The sequence below is a fragment of the Sardina pilchardus genome, chromosome 20 (assembly GCF_963854185.1).
Source record: "Sardina pilchardus chromosome 20, fSarPil1.1, whole genome shotgun sequence".
Taxonomy (NCBI): Eukaryota; Metazoa; Chordata; class Actinopteri; order Clupeiformes; family Clupeidae; genus Sardina; species Sardina pilchardus.
In genome coordinates, this window is record NC_085013.1 from 13,366,368 (window position 1) to 13,388,958 (window position 22,591).

The 22,591-nt window shown below is 44.4% G+C and overlaps 1 protein-coding gene across 1 annotated transcript in view; it reads right to left on the reverse strand.

Annotated features, from left to right (window-relative positions):
• The window catches only part of spred1 (sprouty related EVH1 domain containing 1), a 31,739-nt gene extending 9,461 nt beyond the window's left edge, over window positions 1–22,278 (reverse strand). Inside the window, exons 1-4 of the mRNA XM_062522938.1 lie at window positions 21,655–22,278; window positions 8,688–8,898; window positions 5,170–5,338; window positions 2,398–2,444 (exon numbers count right to left, since the gene is read on the reverse strand). Coding sequence (XP_062378922.1) covers window positions 2,398–2,444; window positions 5,170–5,338; window positions 8,688–8,898; window positions 21,655–21,683 — 456 coding nt within the window. The 5' untranslated portion in view covers window positions 21,684–22,278. The remainder of the gene's footprint in view (window positions 1–2,397; window positions 2,445–5,169; window positions 5,339–8,687; window positions 8,899–21,654) is intronic.
• Window positions 22,279–22,591: the final 313 nt, after the last annotated feature.

Genomic DNA, 22,591 nt, shown 5'->3' on the forward strand with positions numbered 1-22,591 from the left:
ATGTGGGTGTTGGTGTTGGTGTGTGTGTGTGAGTGTGTGCACGTGTGTGTGGTGGTGTTGTGTGTGTGTGTGTGTGTGTGTGTGTGTGTGTGTGTGTGTGTGTGTGTGTGTGAGTGAGCGTGGGTGGGTGGAGGGTGGGTGAAGAGTTATCTGAGCCTTTGCTGCTCCAGAGCTGCAGCTGGACTGTGAGACGATGTGTGTGCGAGCGTGTGTGTGTGTGTGTGTGTGTGTACGAGTTTGCATGTTGGAGGGGGTGGTAAGGCCACGGTTCCAGATGCCAGGGCACTAACGTCTGTGAGCTGTGAAAACGCGTACCATACCAAGGCCTGGGTCAAATCAGATTACACAAGTCTCTCCCAGTGACTAAGACAATATGACTATGAAGCTGCCGACCCTTTCAGTATGCCAAGTGATGTGGAAAAAAACAAAAAACAAAAAAACAAAACACAAGTCACAATCTTCAGGAAAAACATTTTTCATGATACATGTTTCATATACCATGATCTATTAAAATCTGATGATCAGAAATGAGAAAGAGGAACTAGGAAACCACACACCTTCACGCTTCTAGAGGGCAAGGTAAAAAAAGAAAGCCATTCTAATTAGTTTACGGTCGAATTTCGAGAAAAGGGCTCTGGCTTGGTGCCAGCTGGTGCTTGTGTCGTTTCGTGGTCTGCCTGTGTGCGCCTTTCGCTCTGAAACACTGCAGCGCTTCGGTGACTAAGTGTTTCGTCCGTTCCCAGGCCTGCAACCCTGCGTGCAGTCTGATGCCATGTCACCATGGCGACACTCTCGGCAGCTTCGCTGCCGCTGCCTCCCCCTGCCTGCTCTTCTGCCGCCTAGCAACAGTCGAGCCACTGGGCTTCCTGTATCATTGATCTCAGGTGATCTCCGCAGGAGCAGCTTTTCCCAGCGATGTCTCTCCGAGCTCTGTGAATGAAGCGAGCAGGAAGAGGGGGGTGGCTACCGCTGCTGCTACTAACTAACCAACACCCCCTTTGCATTCACATTTTCTGGAACACATTCATCTATTTAGTACGCTGCTTCCATCTTTGTTACATAAACGCTGCTCATTGGGAAGTACATCAAATCCAAGCTAGAATTACTATACACAGATCAGGAATTCTAAATTATAGAGTGTTTATTTCCAAACAGGTCTTGTCCAAATGCCAAGGGTCAACACATTGCGTCAACACATGTGTATTCCTCACATTTGATATATATATGCTAAAAACCTGAACTATTATGGCAATTTCATTAGCACAGAATTGTGGTGAAAGACAAAAACAGATAGAAGATTGCTATTTCGCGCAAAGATGACAAATAGTGAACATTTTTGATGGTGACCTAGTCCCTCCCCCCTACATTGAAATCGATCTTTTAAATACAGTCGACAATGTCTGTCAAAGCTCAATCACACTAAACCTCACGAGCTTACAAATAATAATATGACAAAGGTTTATGATAGCCAGTAATTGCACGCTTCAAATATCCAGTAATAATGCTTATACCAAACAAAACAAAACAGAATGTGTCCAATCATGTCATTCTCTTTGAAGCGTCAGCCTGAGCTCCTCCCTCCAGAGCCCGAGCATCACATCAGAAGTGGCAACAAACGGAACATCTCACATGGATGGTCCCAAACATCAGTGTTCAGCGAATCAAATGGCTCTATTTCTACAAGGAATTTTAATCTATTGGAATCAGCAGCTCTCCCGATTTGTTTGATAGAAAAAATCTATCTATTACCCTATATCCTATATACATTACAATTGCATTTGTAACATAGATTGCTATTGAATCAACTAGATTACCCGAAAAGTTTTGGATTTCAAGACCTCAACAGGACACACCAGATGCCAGACAACTAGTTTGTGATACAACAGCTCACAACAGCGTGTTTGTGCTCTGCAGGCCAAGGGGAGGCTATGTGCCTGTGGCGCCAATGCAATGGTCCAACTGCAGTCTGAGAGCACTGGGAAACTAAAATGCAACCCATTTACTCACAAGATACCAGGTTAAAGTGCTGCGCCATGCACAATCTCACACTGTATCAAATATCACCCGCAAATCTTTTATCATTTTCATATTAAAATAAAACCCACACACTATGGGACAGAAGCCAAGGGGATGTGTAGACTTCTCTTACTAAAGAGACCAATGGTTAAGTTTTACTTCAGGGACGTGGAGGATTGCAACAAAGTCAGTTCCCAGATTTATTTAACAAGACCATGTATTGACCATGCTTGTTTAACCATTTCGGCAAGAGCAAGGTAAAATGGAATGAATTGTGATAACTGTTTAAACTTTAAAAAAATAAAAAACAGTTCTCTCATTGTCTCCATCTGCAGCGAGACACTACTAGACACACAAAGCCATAAGAGTCTAAAGCCTTACTTGAAGTCCATCTTCAGGAGTGTCTGAGTCGCTGTACACTGGACAACCTGTGGAGGAAAATATGCACATGAGTTAGACATGGCTTTAGCTACACACATTTATCCACATTAGCATGGAAGAGCCTACTATGAGGGACCATTATTCCATCAGCCTAAATGCGAGCCGGCTCAAGTGACTCACTCTGGAGACTCAGTGACACTGCGACCATTTCAATCTACATCACATTCCTCTCTGAGGGTGAGTGAGGGGAAAACTATCCCAACATTCTTAGTAACATTGCAAGCAGGCTGCACAGAGAACTAGTTGCCTGTATTTTAGCATTTCATGTTCAGAGTTTAGGCCATGTTGACTGAATGTATTGTTAGCGACAATGAAATAAAAAAAAAGAGGCAGGGAGAGGGTCATTGGGAATTTTGCTGGGTAGAAAAAGAAAAACATCAGGGAAAAAACACTTAGTGGTTTGTCTGCACAGATATGCCTCGAATTTTAGACCATATACTTGATCTTGTGCATTGGCAGAGAAAGTAGTGAATGAGAGGGGAGAGAAAAGAGAGACAGACAGACAAAAGAAAAGAGAGAAAGAACGAAAGGCTGAAAGAAAGATCGAGAATGAGAGAGAGGCCAAGAGACAGAGCAAGACAAAAAGCAGTAGGAAGAGAGAGAGGAGAGAGAGAAAATGAGTGAGAGAAGGAGAGAGAGAGGGAAGTAAAGGGAGGGGTAGAGAGGAGAGAGAGAGAGAGAGAGAGAGAGAGAGAGAGAGAGAGAGAGAGAGAGAGAGAGAGAGGCAGGCTTCAGCTTCAGGCTCCCTGCAGCACGACTCCTCCAATGCCAAGCCACTGTTCTGGATGAGCCATGTGCGCCGTTGCCGTGGTAACAGAGCCGTGCATAGCTGACACACACTGCGGGTCCGGGCAGCGGTGCGATGCAACAGGAATACAGAGGAACCTGCTCACTCTCTCGCTTTCTCTCTCCCCCCCTCCCTCCCTCCCTCTCTCTCTCTCTCTCTCTCCCTCCCACCCTCTCTCTCTCTCTCTCTCTCTCGCTCGCGCACTCGGGCAGCATTACACAACACGCCCGTGCCTTAACTACTCAAGAGACGGACACTGGTTGCCTGGCTGGCCTGCTGCTCTCTGCTGAGGCGCTCCAATGTGGCCACTTCAGCGGACTTGGCCCTCGGGGGAAAAAAAAAAATATCACAACAGAAACGCCACATTGACAAAGTCCAGAGAATAAAATGTTCACTTCAAAACAACCTCCTCAGCACATGTTTTTTTTAAAAAAACTAAAAGCCGTTCAAACTCAAACATCCCTCCTAGTGAAGATTACACAAACTAAGATTTTGGAGCTACCTAGGAAAATAACTCCTAAAAATAGGTTGTTTGTGGTATACGAGTCTGAACTCCAAACAAACGTCGTAATATAACGTCATATGTCCAGCTGATGTAATATCCATTTCAAACAAAAGGGCAGCATCATCAGGTCCAAAGTATGGTAGAGAGGAGACCATGGCCTGGCCAGATGTTGTGCAACGTCGGTGTGGTGCAGGGGGTCTGCTGAACAGGCTGTTTCCATGCTAACCACTAGCCTCACTGTTTCACTTTCCTACTCTCAATGTTGTGAGCACCTGACAGTCCCATGTTATGCTGTTTCCCTTTCCATGCTCTTCTGCTGATCATTCGGCTGATGGGCAACATCACAGATGCTGATCTAGTCCAGTGGTCCCAAACTCCTGGTCATTAAGACCTTTTTCTGCAGCCACTTGGTCAATTTAGAATTGTAGAGGTTCAGCCCGCAGACCAATTTAGAGTTCCCTTTTTTTCCCCATTAGATTGTTAAGATACTGAACTAACAAAAAATATTCTAAAGCACCATTACACCACCAAACCCAAAAGAGCCAATGAGAGCAAGAAAATAACATCATGACTTCAGACACGTCTCTCAGTAGAAGTTTTCCCAAGAGCCAGAAAAGAATGTGATACAGTTGTGAAGCTATAATATGGAAAGCAAAGCCATCGCCAAAGTAATTTAATGAGGAACAGTTTCTGAAAGACTGAAAGTTACTGTTGCAGGTTGCAGATATTCTGCCCAGAAAAGGCATGTTATTTAGAAAGTAAACATCAGCCTCCAATAACCATAGCAACAATGGCAGAACATACAGATTGATGGACAGGTGTGCCCTTAAGCAGGAGTTGCTAACGCTGATTCACTTGAGAGATATATGAAAGAGACATATGCTAATGTCCAATCAGAGCTTTACAAGGCACAGTGTCATAATAGGTCTCAAAATGATTACCTACATGATGTCAGATGGGACAGACAGACAAGTACAACAAGCCAAATTGAAATTCTTGAAACATCCAAGAGCCTGCATTGGTGCCGTTAAACAACTGACAAGGTTATATTTTTCGCCATCCTAAACATTTAACCAGTTTGATATTTGTAACTACCCGCAAAAAGATCCCCCACACTTTGAACACACTTTGAAACTGAGGCTTTCTATGACTTCTGGGAATGAACTTTCTTTGTTCTTGCCAGTCTAAAGAGGTGATATTTCATAGACCACAGGGTCACTCACAATCTAGCATATGCAGAAGATGTAGTCTCTAGAAGATTGCGGCCCCAATCAAGCAATTACCCTTCATATCCCACTAAAAAGCTTGACTAACCTGGGACGTTGTTGTTTAGTGTGGTTTGACAGAATTACTGTGTCCCTGGTAAACACCAGAGACCATAGGAAACATTACTTAGAAGTTAAGCAAGGTAAAGACCCACCTTGCTTAATGTCCTCCAGGGCTCGACGTATTCCCCTGTCGAAGGCCCGTGCGTCAGCTGGACTCTGAAAGGTCAGGCCAAACTTCTTGTTGTCGATCCGCCAGTGGTGGAAGATGGGAGTGACTTTGTTGTAGACCAAGTCCCTCTTGATGTAACACTCCAGCACGATCTGAGCATAAAAAGGGACATGAAGCTTATTACTTGGGCCTTTTCATGATCAGAGCCTCCACTCAGTTAATGGAGATGGAATGCACAAGACATGTGGCGGACACATTGCAGATTACAGTAAAGGTATAATTTCATTAATATGTTACCCAGTTACAAAAAACAGCAGCCTGTGCAATGTTACTGACACTTTCTAAAACAAGGACTTATGAGAAAGAATTCTTTGGTAGATCCGGCATTTTGAAGTCCTCCATATGCCACACTACTGAGGAATATTAATTGTTAAGTCTCAGGCAATGGTATGGGGCCTATGAAAGCAGTCAAAGTCTGCGTTCAAAAGCCCATTATTAATAAAGACCTTTCAATTGGCTCCAGGCCTTCCTATGAGCAGATGAAATGAAACCAGAGATGCCTATTAGTCTTTGGGGCTTAGTGTGCGAGTGTGAGTGTATGTGCCTGTGGTGTCGGTATGCAGTTCAATGTGTATGTATGTGTGTGTGTGTGTGTGTGTGTGTGTGTGTGTGTGTGTGTGTGTGTGTGTGTGGCATTCTCAAATAGAGCAAAACAACTCAGTGTGGCATTCTCCTCAGAGTAAAGCATGTGTCATTCAAAGCAAAGTTCCCTCCCTTTTTGACACTGACGCACAACATACTTTTGCATTTGTCATAATTCAAACCCAAACAAGGAGCAACTAAGCCCAAAGCCCTGGAGGGGGTGGCTTTCAAACAGGGCCTCCAGAGCATTTCCAACTTCAAAAGCCGGAGGTGTCAGGAGGTTGGCTAACCCCTCAAATAAACTGACTGTAAGTGGATTAGGGCCAGTAAATGCCCTAATGCAAGGGCTAGGCCAATCTGCTTGTAATGTGAGCTGGTTAGTCCTCTGGGTGTGCACACACACACACACACATACACACACACACAATCGCCATGCTAATCTGCGTCGCCGTCTAAGGCTAACTGTGCAGGTGAGCTGGGTACTGCCAACAGGGGCAGGTGCCCGTGCACGCTAATGGCTAGATGACCATTTGCACTAGTGTTTGTGGAGTGTGTGTGTGTGTGTGTGTGTGTGTGTGTGTGTGTGTGCATATGTAGCCTATGTGTGGCTGGGTGAGAGTTGAGCCCTATGTTTACTCAGTCGCGCACAGGGCCGGGGTGTGTGGGGCGAGGCTGGGTAGGTTGCGGGTGGGGGTGGGGTGGGCGGCGTGGGGGGGGGGGTAGATCTGCCAGGCGGCCTGATTGTGAGGGCGAGACTGAGCGGAGCCAGGGAGAGTCAGGTGAGCACAGGCGCAGCAGAGGAGGAAGTATCCCCGTTACAGCGTACGAGGACGACACTCTACACCGCATTCCACCAGGCGGGGAGAGCCACGGCGCAAAATGAGGAAGAGAAAGAGAGAGGGGTGGAAACACAACAGCAGAAACCTTGACTGGGGTGAACTAGACATGGTGTGCTTTGGAGGGTGTGCGTAAATAATGTATGTGTGCGCGCGTGTGTGTGTGTGTGTGTGTGTGTGTGTATATGTGTGTGTGCGTGTGTGTGTGTGTGTGTGTGTGTAAAAGAGGGAGAGAGAGAAGCAATGGAAAAGACAGATGGAGAGACTGTAGCTGAATGGGATTCCAGCTGAGTGTCCATAGCCGCTGTGTTTAGCACTAGTATGAAGGGGGGGGGGGGGGGGCTCACCGAGATGACTGATGGCCAATGGACCCACACTTGTACTGGAAGGGTACTGGAAGCACAGGACCAGCAAGGACTCTCCCATGCTGCCACACCATCACTCAGAAATCACAAGTAGCCACAGCTCAGATGATCATTCTCTCTTTTTCCCCCCTTCATTTTACATCCTTATTTCAATACCCGTTATGGCTGCATCGCTTGGTGCTCCAATCTGTGATGCCCCCCCCCCCCCGCCCCCCAGCACTCACACTCTCCCCCCATTTCCCATTTAAAGCTATTTGACATGTAGTAATTGTGTAGCCAATTAAGCTCGAGTCCTTAACATGGGAATATTAAGTGAGTGCAGGCACACTGGGAGGCTATATTCGGCACCAGCTGACTCATCAGTACACCCTGTACCGCATCGTTACACACGTGTAGGCAGATCGCCCCTCCGACACTGTTGTCATCAGCTCTCGCTCGCTCTGTCCCTCTCTTGCGCCGTCTAAGTCCTTGAGTCGGGGTCTGTTCTTTGCATATTCAAGTCTGTTCTTGCTGGTCTCCTTTTTTTGGCACGTCTTTGCCTTTGGTTTCTGCCATTATTTTTGCTCATTCTCTCCGCTCTTTCACACTGCATCCTCTAATCTATGGCCGTGTGTGTGTGTGTGTGTGTGTGTGTGTGTGTGTGTGTGTGTGTGTGTGTGTGTGTGTGTGTGTGTGTGTGTGTGTGTGTGTGTGTGTGTGTGTGTGTGTGTGTGTGTGTGTGTGGTTCTTTCAGCAAAAAAAATGGAGGCCTTTCTAAAGGAGAAAATGATCGTAGTCATCTGAGCACATTCTCTTCGAGCTGGTTTGCAGCAAGACACCTCCTGAATAACCTCGGGCTCGGAAAAATAAGGTGCATCCACCACTAGTGCTCACGCCCGGCCCGCCCTTCCTTCCTCCTTGGCCCTTGTTGTGTGACGACTGCACAGCGTCTAGCTACAAACTAGCTGGGAAGGGAACATACGCTGGGCTATGTTTGTAAAGGGTTACAATACATTTCCTGTGTCCTCTTCTGCAGCTCCACAACACTTAAATACTGCGGCAGAAGCAGGGATGAGGCAGTGAATCATCCCTTTTGGACTCCCCCGTGAGCCGTGCAGAACAGAAACACAGTGAGCTCTATCGGGGGCTTGTGAGCGTAAAGAAACAGCTACTACCGGGTAAATGTAATCCAGGCCTGGATCCACCTCATGCGTTCAACACGAGCAGTCCTCAACCCCACACACACACACATAAATGCAAGCAAGCACACAAATACACCATACCATACACAAACACTTTCTCTCTCTCACACAGAGAGTCTCGTTTGTTTGATGAGATCACGCTAGTTTACCCAGGACCTGGCAGCAGTGCTCCGGTACCTGTGCTGTGGAAGACAGCCAAATGCTCACTTCCTCCGGGGCTTGAGGATATGACGCCAGAGCGTCACCCTTATGGCTGTGCAACTCCCCACCCAGCAAGCACACTCTCCATTGACCTCCTGGGTAAACGTGTGGCAGTGTATCATGTTTAATAAGCATGCGTGTGTTGGCACGTGTGTGTGTGTTGGCACGTGTGTGTGTGTAGCTCTGGAGTGGTGCCTGCGTGTGTGAGGTACGTCACGTGGGACAGCGTGCTGAGGTAAATGTGAAAGCTGAAAGGCACGACTCGGCGCAGCTTACCAATTTGTCTTTGAGCCGCTCCCCCTGGATAAGGAAGTCGGCCCCACCGCCACCGCCATTTCCACCAGTACTCCCATTGCCGCTGCTGCTGCTGTCGTCGGGCCGACTGACTCTGTGGACAGTGACGCAGCTCAAGCCTCCACCCCCCAGGGGGAGCCACCCTCCGTCGTCCCGTGTCATCACCACTGCTCTCACACGTGCGTAACTGTCACTGCGGGGAGAAGGACGAAAACATATATAAATAACATAGCACACACAACTACATGCAAATGTATACAGGTGCACCTGACCGTAGGAGGGATTGATAACTCTAAATTCTTTATGAACACAATACAGTTTCCAGAGGGAAACATAAACCCCACACAATTTAGGCCTGCATCTACGGTGTTCAACACAACGTACAAACATTTTCTGGTTATGTAACATTTTTAATTTATGCATTAAGCAATGGTATGCAGAGGTCCTAAGCAACTAGTTTTGGCATCATAAACAAACATATTTTGATATACGGCCATGTGAAAGACACACCAGTCGTTCCCACCAGCTGCTGAGGATGTGCACTATGTAGTTCTGTGGTCGGCAGCCCAGTGAAAATGTGAGAACATTTTTCACAGCCCGATGTCAGAATTGCCAAAATAGACTCATTAGTATGCTAACAAGCCTTTATCTGTCCGGTTGTTGGTGTTTGCATGGTTTTGCATACCTTTTAGATAGTTGCCTGGCTAGTTTTATACCAAATACTTTTTAGTGCTGCGGTAAGCCTGATTCGCCCGCATGGTGCTACGCTGCTGTATGACTGAGCGGAGAATTTCACTCGTGTGCCACTGGAAATGGTCAAAGTTCACAGCCAGCAGCCTTTTACAGGTCCCCTAGTGACACATTAAGGAAGGTGGGGCAGGGGGAATTTGACCTCTGAAGACATCCTATGCAACGCAAAACTAATGTTACATCAGCTGCTTTTTTTTATCTTGTAGAAAATTGATGGTGACAGCAGGATGCACTCGTTCTCCCCCCTCCGTGGCCAAACCGGTCAGAGGAGCACTAATTAGGGAGGTCAATAACTCAGAGGCTAGTTTCCAATAGTGTGCTCAACCATGTGAGAAACTAATGCGAATGAAACAAACTAGCTTTTATGTAACATCAGCACAGCGGCACAGGGACGTGGTTCCGATCGGTTAGAAATTAACCTTGCTTATCCGCCTTGCTCTTATTCCTGTCCTATAAAAACTGCTACTTGTCTGGTGACTGTTTACCAACCTTCCGCTCAAGATCAATGGCCTGGTTAATAAAAACAGGGCAGTTGTTCTGGCCGCCAAAGTCAAACAGGGTCACACAGCCTTAAAATACCCCAACGACAACAAAAAAAATGAGAGTGGTGTGTGGATAGGGTTAGCTTGAACTAAGACTCTTGTTCTGACACTTTCAGAACTGAAAATACAAAGAAATATATACATCCATTTAAACGGTTTCAGTCTCAACTTCAAGTTGCAAACAGATCATCTATTTTGACACAACATAAGTGTGTCTAACAGACAGTGTCTTTAATTCCACGTTGTCCACAGGTTACACCAGAAAACCATTTCCAATGTTTCACATATCTTAGTTAGACTGAGAGTGGATCAGAGCAGCTAAATAAAAACGATGTGCATCATTGTTTAAATTCATTTTGAAATGTGCTAAGCCTCTTCTGGAGCCAACAGCATGTTCCTTCACATTCCTCATTCTCAGGTGGTCGAAGAGATTTGTCATATTACTTCCAAAAGTGTCAACATTTTCACAGATACATTTCCTTAGAGAAATATATGACTATGGCCAAACCACTGCCATACTACGGACATCAAGTTTTGTTCTGGCACCAGCTCCTCAGCCTATGACCGACATCATTCTGTTGGTTTGTCAACACACCATGTCCACTTCATGTTTATGTGACGCTTGAATACATTAGGAAGACCTAAAATCTTGTCTGAAAAGTTGATTGTGGACGTCTGCATGATCAATTGCCCACACTCTCTTGTGACTCATTGTTATGCTCCACTGTGGGAACGGTGGAAAAAGAAGGACAGATTTATAAAAAAAAAAAAAAAAAAAAAAAGTCAGGCCTTTTTTTTTGCTTTGGGACACTTTTCTTGTTTAGTAAGCAAAAGATCCACTCTCATATCCCTCTTGCAGAGAGAAGTTCACCTCAGGGGAGAAGGGCTGAGGGAGGGGGGAGGGGTCACTTCCTCCTCGAGACCTCTCACGCCTGCAGTTTCTGACCGACGTGCCTGAAGTCACAGAGACATGAGAACAGGGCGGGAGAGAGGGCGCCGGCAGCCTCGAAGGTAAGGCTTGGCTGGGTCTCCACACACCAGCGAACAGAAACACTCCCCTCCCCACCAGAAAAAAAAAGAAAACACACCACATACGGCCAGTCTAACAAGAGAAGCTGTCAGTCACACAGCAGGGGAGCGGCCGAGGTGCTGCTCAGCCATGACCAAGGCACAATGACCATGACCTGGCTGCTTTAAAACATGCGCATGTAGATATGTGCATAGACAGACACACACACACACACACACACACACACACACACTCACAGCTAAGCATCCAATCACAAAAAAAGACAGAAGTACATCAAAGGGTTCCCCTACTTTACCATTCTCTATATGCCCTTGTGTTGCTGACGCAAACACATTAGGGGAGGGGGGGGGAAACGACAATCCTGTGACTCCAACTGAGTCTCCATATTGTGCGCTTCCTGGTTTTGGCATCCACTATCTTTGACGTCAGACTGGAGGTTTATCAAATCATCATGGTGGGACGGTCGCTTCTTGTGCCTTAAAATAGCCCGATTTCCAAGCACACACGTGAGCATCTGTGGCCTCGCTGGTGGCTCGACACGGACAAGACCGCAAGCTGACAGATTAGGGAGCGGTGGGATGCTCGCGCGCCGACGTCACACACACGGGGGTTTCGGTCTCTTTGCATCCAAGTCACCATGACAATGTCTAAACCCGGTTTCTTCCACATTAAAGAAATGAAGCCGAGGCACCAAAAATAACCAGCGTGTCACACCTACCCTCCATTACGGCCCTTGTTTTCCATTTTGGCAAACTGAGATCCCCTCTTTAACTGATCTGCCACCATCTGTGGTACCTTGCAGCCTGAAGGCGAGAGTGGGCTGCATCTACTCCATCTACTAGTCCCAAGGTCATGGCCTCTGAGGACACTCATGTCATATACCCACACATTTCTTGTTTTTTTTTGCTTTGCAATCTGCTCTGTAAAAACCTACTGATTAAATGCAAGGGCCTATATGACTGTAAACTATAATATCTTCTTGCTTCTTCCTTGCTTAAAAGATCTTGCATCCTGGGAAATGGTAAATGCTTTCCTGCTTTAAATTCATCCCAGGAAAGAATGAATTTCGTAGGAGACAAAAGGTTTGGGAGCCGTGGCCCCCGCTCCTCACTGAGAGAGCACAGTCCAGTGGTCACACAGCTACAGGCCGGAAGCAGGATCAGCTGGTTGGGAAAGCTGAGGGTCAGGGCCCGGAGGGGAGGAGGGACCAAAGCCCCCCCGGCATCCCCTCCCCCCTCCCCCATGTCAAATTATCCTAAGTTAGTCTGCTGGAAGACTGACTTCATTTCCGAAGGGGAGGGACAGATGAAAACAAAGGAGTGGTAGATGTGTGTGTGTGTGTGTGTGTGTGCAAGAGAGTGTGTTTGGGGGGTGGAGAGTGTGGGCTGTTGTCATTCATGTTCACTGCCAAAAACAGTTCAGTGGAAGTTGCCAGTCTTGCCAAAATATAACACAAAAAGGATAGGGGGGGGGACACACAAATATTTCATTGGACCGATGCAGAGTCAATGATGCTTAACCCTTACTGTCCTGTTGGACACAGGAAAAAGGCATTTACACCTTTACTCAGAGTGCAAACAACCGAGATGATGACAATGCACCAGCCAACAACTGCCTGCTGTCTCGCTGTATCTACAAGATATAAGCACCATCCAGTTGCCCTTTCAGGATTCATGTGCTCCAGGGGCTTGAGTATGGCTACATTAGCTTAGTTTCCTTAGCTGCTACACTGGGGTGCAGGAAACCTGAGGAGACATGGCTGCTGCTGGACCTTGCACAGTGTTTGGTGGGATGAGTGGCAGTAGGATGTGGCTTGAGTGCTGAGTTCTCGCCAAGTCAACCCCTCCTCCTGGACCCTCTCACTACACCACCCTCCCCGTCCCTACCTTCTACACACACAATGGCTGCTTCTCTGGTGAAATTTCACGTTACTGGATCCCGGAGCCCGGAGTTTTGTGCTCTCACAATGTCCAAGCAGTGGAGCATGTAGCCGGAGAGACACGCTCTGCAAGCTAAGGCTAGAGAAACCTCCCCTGGTCATTAGCATCTCAAAAGAAATGGGCAAGGGGGTGTGGAGTGGGAGAGCGGGATGTGCTGCTCCTCTCCTCCATTCTCTCCTTCACCCATCCAGGGGAGGCCCGTCAGGCTCCAGTGGGGTCCTTAACTTTAGAAACAAACATTTCTTTTTGTGGGGGATGAGGGAAAAAGGACATATCTTTAAAGGCACAAAAGGGGAGAAGGCAAGTACTTCAGGCATAAAACTAGCTATTCTGCACCATGTTCACAGCTGGGGAGCAGGGACGCAACACCAATATTCATGACACAAAGAATAGCCTACGTTAACACAGACTTTTTTTTCAAAACAATCTACAGACGGTCTAGGAATGAAATGTGTGAGCTAATCACAATTTGGCTAAGATAATAAGATTACCAATAATCTAGGGGATCTGTACACCAGATCATACTCTATCCCCCAAACAAACAAACACACACGCAACAAATGATAGGCAAACTGTCAGTATGAAACGTGCTAAACAAATTTACAGGGAGATTATCCCAACACTGCCAATTTCACAAGAGTCCAAGATGACTACATTTGTGACTATATGACATCAAGTTTTAAATAAATGGCTGATATAAGGGCCTAGAATGAATATATATATTCTAAACCACTAAAGCCAACCTTCACAACCAAGGCTACATTACACTTGAACAAATAATAATTCCATCCATCTTCAAGATCGTCTCTGCCTAACCCACCTTAGGGTACGTTCAGACTTAGGGTCTTTTTCTGACAAAAGAAGTTGTGCAGACCGTTTCATCTTGAAAAAAAATCTGCCAGCGTTTTTATTCTAAAAGCAGCCGGAAGCGTTTTTTATTGCGATAGGCAAAGTGACTAACGTCCGTGTGGACACAAAATATCGCAAAATAAAAACATGGGGTTGACTTGCTTTTAGTATGTTATGGCAAGTTGTGAAGTCATGTCAAACATTTCCCAAAAGCTCAGACACCTAGAACTAGTCCTAAAACGAGTGTCTCGACCGATGTTCTGTCACCTTCTCCATTTTTTACCTGTTGTCATGGGAAACGACAGGTCTTGTTAATCCGCTTGTGATTGGTCAGTTGTAAAAAAGACAGCATGACGTAAGGCGTTTTTCCACCAGAAGTTGAACTTTTCTCACCAAAAGACAATTTCCAAAACTCGCTAACAGAGTCAGCTTTCCCAACATTTATACTTTCAGTGCTCAAGGATGACCTTACCAGTTACTTTAAATAATAGCCTCCGCACAGTCATGGTTTTGGAAATTGAACCCCTGGTTTGCAGTTCCTCCAAGTCACAATCAACCAGCTGCAGCCCTGAAGGCCCTTCCAAGCTGCAGAGCATAGGTCCATGGTTGGCTTGTACCCTCATTTCCTGTCCCATACTGTGGAAATACTGCACCAGGACCAGGTAGCCAGTTAGGTAATTAGACATCACCATCATTCTGCTACTGTTAAATGGGCTTTAGGAGAGGAGAGCTTGATTTGTTCTGAAAGCAGTGAGGATTTCTGTGATGCCTTGTGTAGAGATGTACCTACACCGATGGCCGATGACTCATTTCCAGCTCACGAGAGTTTCCATCTTGAGCAGTGCAGGCGACACCAAGCAAGGCTGTGTGAGAGTCAGCCTCAGACAGAGACATGGAGCAACCAGCTAAAAAAGCAATCTCCAGTAAATGATGTTGAAAAAATCTCCACTAACACACAAAAAAGGTAGGGTTCCGAAGGGTTCTTAGCGAATAGTAAACAATTACCTTACGCAAAAATTGACCAACGTTGCCCAAAGATTTGCTTTTATTTCTACACAACCAAGACAATTATTTACAGCTGCCACCAGACATACATGAAGAGACTTTGCACGATAGCAGGCGGAAACACGGAAAAACACATGCTTGTGTTTGTGTATACTGTACATAAATGTGGGAGAAAATTAGCACAGGATGTAGGACGCTTGAATACACTGCCACACGGAGCAATAGGAATGGGATAAGATAATCCACAGGGGCCTTGGATTGGAATGCCTAAATTTAAGAAGACAAAATAAACACGGAGTTTCTCCTCTACACCAATGCTAATCCTGCGAGTGTTCGATTTAAAATGGTTCTGGTACGCCATGACTGTGGCACCACTGTAAATCTAGGTCTCCCATCTGCATATCAAATGCAGAAATGAACCATTCTGAAGACATCAATCATGCCACATATTGAGATGATCTTAATTTCCACCGCAAGCATTTGGAAAATTAAAACCTTGCGCTGCAATTACAGGAAAGAGAGAGCGAAAAAAAAATGAGAAGAGGAACCGCAGATTTGGACTGCAACAGCAACGCTGGGAGGCTTTGATGTGAGGAGTCTCCAGGGACCCTGCTCTTGTTGGAAGGAAGGAAAGAAGGAGAGAACTCGAAGCAGGAGGAAAGAGGAGAGAGATGAGGGCTTGCTGGGTGAGCCACCATTACAAGTCCGTGCTTTAAGGGGGTGGGGTGGGGGGGGGGGGGGCAGAGACACACATACAATCACAGCTCCCTTTACAGAATCATCTGGCTGAAACCCCTGAGATAAGACATACTTCCTGGCCTAACATTATGGAGATGACACAGCACAACTTGGTTCCTCTAACTAAAGCAAGGACTACAAAAGCTTCAGGCCTTCTTGTTCTGAAAACATGGGGTTTGACACACACACACACACACACACACACACACACACACGCACACATGCACACATGCACACACCCCTTAAATCCTCCTGGTTTCAAAGACTTGAGGAAACTCAAAGACACAGGGCTTGGGGTTTCCATCTGTGCCCTGTTATGTTTGTGGCCTCATGGGGGTGGCTGTGGGGCGCAGCCATTCCCACAGCAGCAGTCATATACTCTACCCCATATGCCCCAAACAAAACCATGCCTTCATCAACCAGTTTGCAACATTTCTTAAGTACTTTGCATCTCTACTGTGTCCATCTTTGACAGCCATGAAAGAATGACAAATATATCCACCTAAGTATGAATTTGAAGGAGGGTTAAAGAGGGAAAAAAAATAAACAATGCCTTAATATGGGCAACACATGAAAGCTTGGGTGGTCAACAATCTCCCCCTAGGGCTGTATTCTTTTTACCCAGATCATCATGTTGCATCAAGAACAGGAAATGAATGAGTCAAAGCCTTTCGATTTTCCTACCAAGCTGTACCTGATTCAATATCATGAGCTAATACTGCTGAGGATTGGGGCTTTTAAAAAACGCCTCACTACAGAAATACCAAAGGGAAGTGAGAGCAACATGTAGGAACTAGGCTAGCTGAAGGTGTGTATAATTTAGCACTGACCATGGGAAGCAATGCCGATTTCACATGGTCAACGGAACAATGCATCTCACTGGGAACAGTTGCATGCCTGAACATCAGTAATAAATTAAGATGAAACAGGCATGAACATCTAAAATAGGCAATTTCTTCAACAGGACCTCGGAATTTTCTAGTTTTCTGGTTTTCTACCTCAGCTTCATAGATTGAACCAAATGTAAATATCTTTCACGTAATAAAACAAGCTGTGACAAATTGGCTTTCATTCAACCAATTTAACATTCAGTGAATTGTATCCACATAGCAGTTACTGGAAGTTACAAAAGTACCTAATGCAGATTAGGTACTAAAATGTCCCTTGAAATGGGTTCCTGAAAATAATACCATCTGCAGTTCCTGTGATGGAAACATACGAATAGTCCCTATTGTCCTCATATAGGCCTCTGATTTTCAATTAGCCAAGGGATAGATATTTCATGGCCTAGATCTAATTTTGCAATGATGCACTGTACCACGTCACAAATAAGTCAGAGGACAGAGGCTACAGGAATATTAAAAGCAGAGAGACATTAATATCATACGTCACCTGCACCTAGTCAGTTTCCTAATCACCCTCACAGCTAAATAAAAGTTTGTTTTATTAGCTCCGAGGATATAATACCACAAACTTCACTCTGCCTAGCGGCAACAGGTTCTGACATAACCATGGATTTGTTTATATGTGTGCCCACATTCAAACAGGACAGACATTTGTATGAAGCGTTCTCCGTGACATGCCGCATTAATTGATGCACACCCTCATCAAGGGGGCATCAGCGTTCACTTGGCGTTGGAGGGTTTATAGCACACTACCACTTAACAGCAATTGGTTTCAGATGGCCCTTAATATGGCGGACCCTCCACACAAACATGCAAACGGAGTGCAAGTGGTTAATGAGAGGGCAAAGTAACTGGTTTTGGAAAAGGCCCTCAGTATTCCCAATCTCAACTACACACAGTAATCCATCAGTTTACCATCAATGTATGAACGAGGCTGATGTGGTTTCTTTAACTTTCTTGCTGGATTGATCACTTATGTGGGCAAAATGCTGTCCATCATGTGTGTGATGTGATCAATGCATTTCATCTGAATGCATGCCACAATTCCATCCATTTTACTTCCTGAAATCCATCCGAGATCCAAGATTTTCCAACACCCGTCATCATAAAGTAAAATAGAACTGTCAAGATCACATCAAGGCATTCAGTATGAAAACAAGGAAACAGGTCTGCTCCCTCACAGACATAATGTGACATGTGCTTAGAAGCTATAAAATATGTTCCAGGTGTCCCTTAAATTCAACTGATGTAACTGCAGCAGTGCCATTCTGCTAACTGGCTAGCTAATGAAGCCAACATTTCCCAAACAAATTGCAGGGTAAGATGTGAAGGTCACAGAATACGGCAAAACATGCAAGTTGTGGTGAACCTTTCAACATAAGCAAATGTGCCAAAGGCAATCCACATCCTCACGAAACAACTAATTAGGGCAGTGCGGCTTACTCTGGTTCCCAGAATTCTGAGAATTTGCAATGCTGGGTGTACGGCAAGCTACATCTTCCCCAGCTAAAAGTTCCCCCTGTGCTTCCGCACTGGATTTTGGCATAACAGTCAAAGTTAAGAGACACATATACCCCTGCCACCACAATGAGGACCCACAATAGACACACTCCAACACAAATACTAGGCTAACTGCCACAAGAAACATGCATGGCTCTGTATCTGATAAAAAGCAAAATCTCACAACAATTTGTAACCTTGTAAACATCTCTATCTTTTTAGAAACCATAAATTCAGCCCAGCTCAGTCAACTCAATTTAAAGTCCTTGCCAAAACCACCATCGCAGGAAATACAGATGCTTAAATATAGATGTGTGAACACCAAGGGCATATGAAATTAGTGTTGCGGGAGATATGGTTTGGTTGTTCACAGCTCAAACACACCACTGTCAAATATGAAAATAAAAACAGCTCTGGGTTAGTTTTTAGAACATCTGCGACATCTAGCTAACAATTTACTCTAAATAAAAACTGCTGGGCCTTCTCAAAGTCCCATCAATAGGTTTACAGATTACAGAATTCCTAGATCGGGTTCTAGGTCATAAATTCTGTATTTGAGGTTTAAAAAATGGATATAAACATAGATGATTTGTGACCATTTAAAGCGAAATCAGTTGCTTTGCACACAACGTTATTGAGAAAATCAACAATAACAAACTTCCGGGTTAAAATGTTGAATTTCACGTTTTCGCATAATTCGACAGTATACAGTCTACAGTTTCATATTGTGAACGCATTTCACAGAAAATCATACGTTTTGACTGTTAAACCCGGCGAAGATTCAACACATCTGCTGTCATTCCCGTTGTCCACGCGCCGCTTAAAAAGGTGATTTCTCCTCTTCTGGCATATCATGACAGGTGAACCATGTCAACTTTAGATGCAGTTATCTTAGCGATAGTTTGTGTAATACCCTCAATATACATATCGTTGGAAAGCTTAGTTTATGGCCGTTCACATGAGCACAATAACTTAATTCAGTACATTTTACCGAAACGACTGGTTTCGCTTTGCAGAGTCACATTTGAGATCCTGAATGGAAATATAAACCCTACTTTAATTTTAAATGACTCATCAATGTATCCTCACTGTCAGATGACACTAATGGTTTGTCGCTGGATCACAAATCCTCATGACATATGTGATATATTCAACTGGAAGAGGATACAGTGGTGTAATACCAAAGAATACAGAATTGATCAGTGATCTAAGGTAGAGCAGCCTTCACCTTCCACACCTGACAACACACACAACAATTTCAGAATAAGGTGAGGATAAAACATAGCATGCGTCACTCCTACCATTAAATATCAATCAGCACACTGGGCCTTTAAACCTCTTTATTTCAAATTAACCTCAATTTGTTTGTATACCACAACAATTATGATGTAAACTGTAATTGCACCTGGCTGTAATGGCTCAACACCTTTTTTAAAACACAATGTTGTAACCCATACACAGGATTATTCATCAAATGTGTTTATTTTGTTTCTATCTATTTCAGGAATGGTTTCCAAGAGGAAACACCCTCCTTTTGTCATTGCACCAATCTCCTTTTCAGACAATAGCAATACTTATTCCTGATAAAGAATATATGCACTTAATACTGAAGATACATCAACAAACATCAAGACATGGGAAATAAAACAGAGCGACGATAGCCTGTCAGTGACGCGATAACAATCCTTGCAAATGGAGTTTCATAGGATATCACTACGAAGAGAGAAGAAAACGAGCACACAACGTCCCCCCTTCCTGTGAGAAGGAAGGAAAAATAATCAAAATGGCATCTTCAAAGCCCATTAAAAACATCTTGCTTCTTTGTGCATGGCTTTGTCATCAGGAGCATGTGCTGTTCTTGGGTGTTACATAAAAGGGCTCCCCATGCGGGGGGTGGGGGAATCAATTGAGCATCAATATGCAAATGTCTCATCTCTACCGTTTCAAATATGAATGAAAAAGGCTCCAGCATTACTTTCAGGTTTACTGGTTTAGTTACAAAAGGACAAAGCAGCTACTATACCAGATGCTCGTGAGTCACACAGGAAATAATGCCACCAGGAACATATAGGACATATTCAAGGACAAAGAAACTGTTCACTGAAGTAAATGAGACTGATATGCAGAGAAAGAATGGATACGTGAAGGAATGGTCGTTTACTTTGTCATAGGGCGAAAAATGAACCAGCTCATTCAAGCCTACACCATCGTGGCCTGTAAAACATCCAGCTTCATTACAGCGACAAAAAAACTGCCAACAGTATACAAATACTCAAGGAGTGGTAGTCGATCTACAAGATTAAGCTGAAGATTCTTTGTGCAATCCTGCGGGCGGTGCATAGACACACGCCACTGTACAGCTAGCTGTGAATGGGCAGCCAGGTACTTTATGAATGGAGGCGGTCACGTGACAACAGCACCTCCCGAACAGATATTTCTCAGTGACTGTCAACAAGCGCACGCAAGCGATCACCCCATTAAAACAACATGGATTTACGACGAGAAATAAACCGATTGCGAAATAATATGTCGCCTTTCTACTTCCCCTTTCGTAAAGGATCACTAAACTCACAAAGCTTTCGATTCATATTGCAAGCAAGGGTGATTTTTTATCATTTTTATGAATGAAGATTGTGATATGCAAATGAGTGTGATTGAGAAAAAATGGCGTCTTCAGCTTTTTACAGTCAAACATTGCAGTAACCATCTTATAGCAATGAAATGATTGATTGAAAGACATTGCTACAAGTATCTATGTCAATTGAAGGAGAACAATGTTACGGTGACGTTACATTAAGAATACATTAAGATGGCGTTACATAGCCTAGGCTACCATACAATCTTCCAGCACCAATACACAGGGTAGACTCTTGCTAGTGATCACAACATTTTAAACGATTTCCAAAATCTTCAGAATATTTTCCTTAACATAGGCTACATTCAAGCTTTTCAGTAAACATTGCTTTTCACGTCCTGTGAAAGGGTCTTCAGAAACAATGCGTCTATTTCCCCATATTAAAGGTTGAAGGGACAGACTATGTGGGCTATGGCGATTTACTTCTTGCTCGCTTAGTTCCAGTATTACATTTTGAACAAATGAAACTTAATGGCCTACTAAAATATGGAGGATAACATAAGACACTGTATCACACACAAATAATTAGTCATCTTACGTGGCAACTGGATAAAGTTATGACCCTTCCATTTCAATAGACTACATGTTTAAATATTAGGAAAAAGGGAATAAAATCCGTGCCTGTCTCAAAGTAACTTAGGTCATTAGAGGAATAGCAGCTCAGGCTAAGACCCTATAAATGGAATTACAAAATCAAAGGCCCAGAATTATGACCTGATTGTCAGTTCTCCATAGTCATAATGATAGTAACCTATTGATGACAAGGTTGACAGAAAGAGAACTGCAGCAGAATTGTTGTTACGTTACTCACAGACATGTAAGAAACTAAAGCTATATTTTGAACCAGATCATATCATCTCGCTACAAGAAAATAATATAACTTTACCCTAAACGGAGGCGGACATTACACATATTGACATTTTCTGCAGCCTACCTCAGACGACTTTCTTGGCTAACTTTGTTACATTGAAATCATGACAAGATACATGCCGGACCCCAATATTCTAACGTTACGCATGTAACGTTAGGCTATAGAAAAATGTCACACTACTTACTCGTTTGGATTTGTCGACTCTTCGCTCATTTTTTTCTCACGGGGATCCAAATACTGGAAATAGCATCGACGACGCAGTCACGGCGGAGAAATTATCCGCAAAAATAACCATTTTTTTGTTTTCGAAGAAAAAGCCAGTTATTCGAAATAAATATAGGGTCTACAATGATGCATGCCGTGTAGCTCTCAGAGGAAAGCGAAGAACTGAAATTAGAACGGGAAAGGCAACCGCTGATTCATTGTATGCTCCACAGAAGTAAAATCCGACTGCAATGAAATAACCATTTTCACCATTGTCCTCTGCCACGACGATAAACAAATTCCAATACGGTCAATCAGTTACAAATGCAGATGAAATTCGACATCAGGCTCGTAATTCTTCCTCCAGCTAGCCATCGAGCTATTCCCTCTGCAACTTCTGGGGGACAACACTTGAAAAAGACAGCAGCGTTTCTCCGAGCAATTTTTAAGAACTGTCCAGACGAGGCTTCCAGGGATCGTGATGTGTTTGGACAACTATCCTATTTTGATACACCAAACGTTATCACGAGAACAGAGATAGGAGATTTCCTAATTGGAAGTTCTGAGCATCTATCTCACACGAACTCCATTTTCAACTCGGGCAATGCATATAGCCTATCTAAAAACTGGGCGGAAGCGTTGACCTCGGCTCTAGAATGAAATCCTTCCGCGAATGGCTCGAAAAGCAGAACAGCTCCAATCTTTCAGATATCAAACGTTCTCTAACGTGAGATGCATCGATCAACAGTAAAGCACGTTTATTTATTATCATCTGAAGATTAACGATGCAATACCAGCAAAAACGTTTTTCCGCTCAGTTGTTTCAAAATAGTCCCGGCACTTCCCAAAAGAAGTTTCCCTTGAATAAGGCTGAGTGGATTGATACATAGAAGAGGGAAGAGCCTGTGTGATAGCAC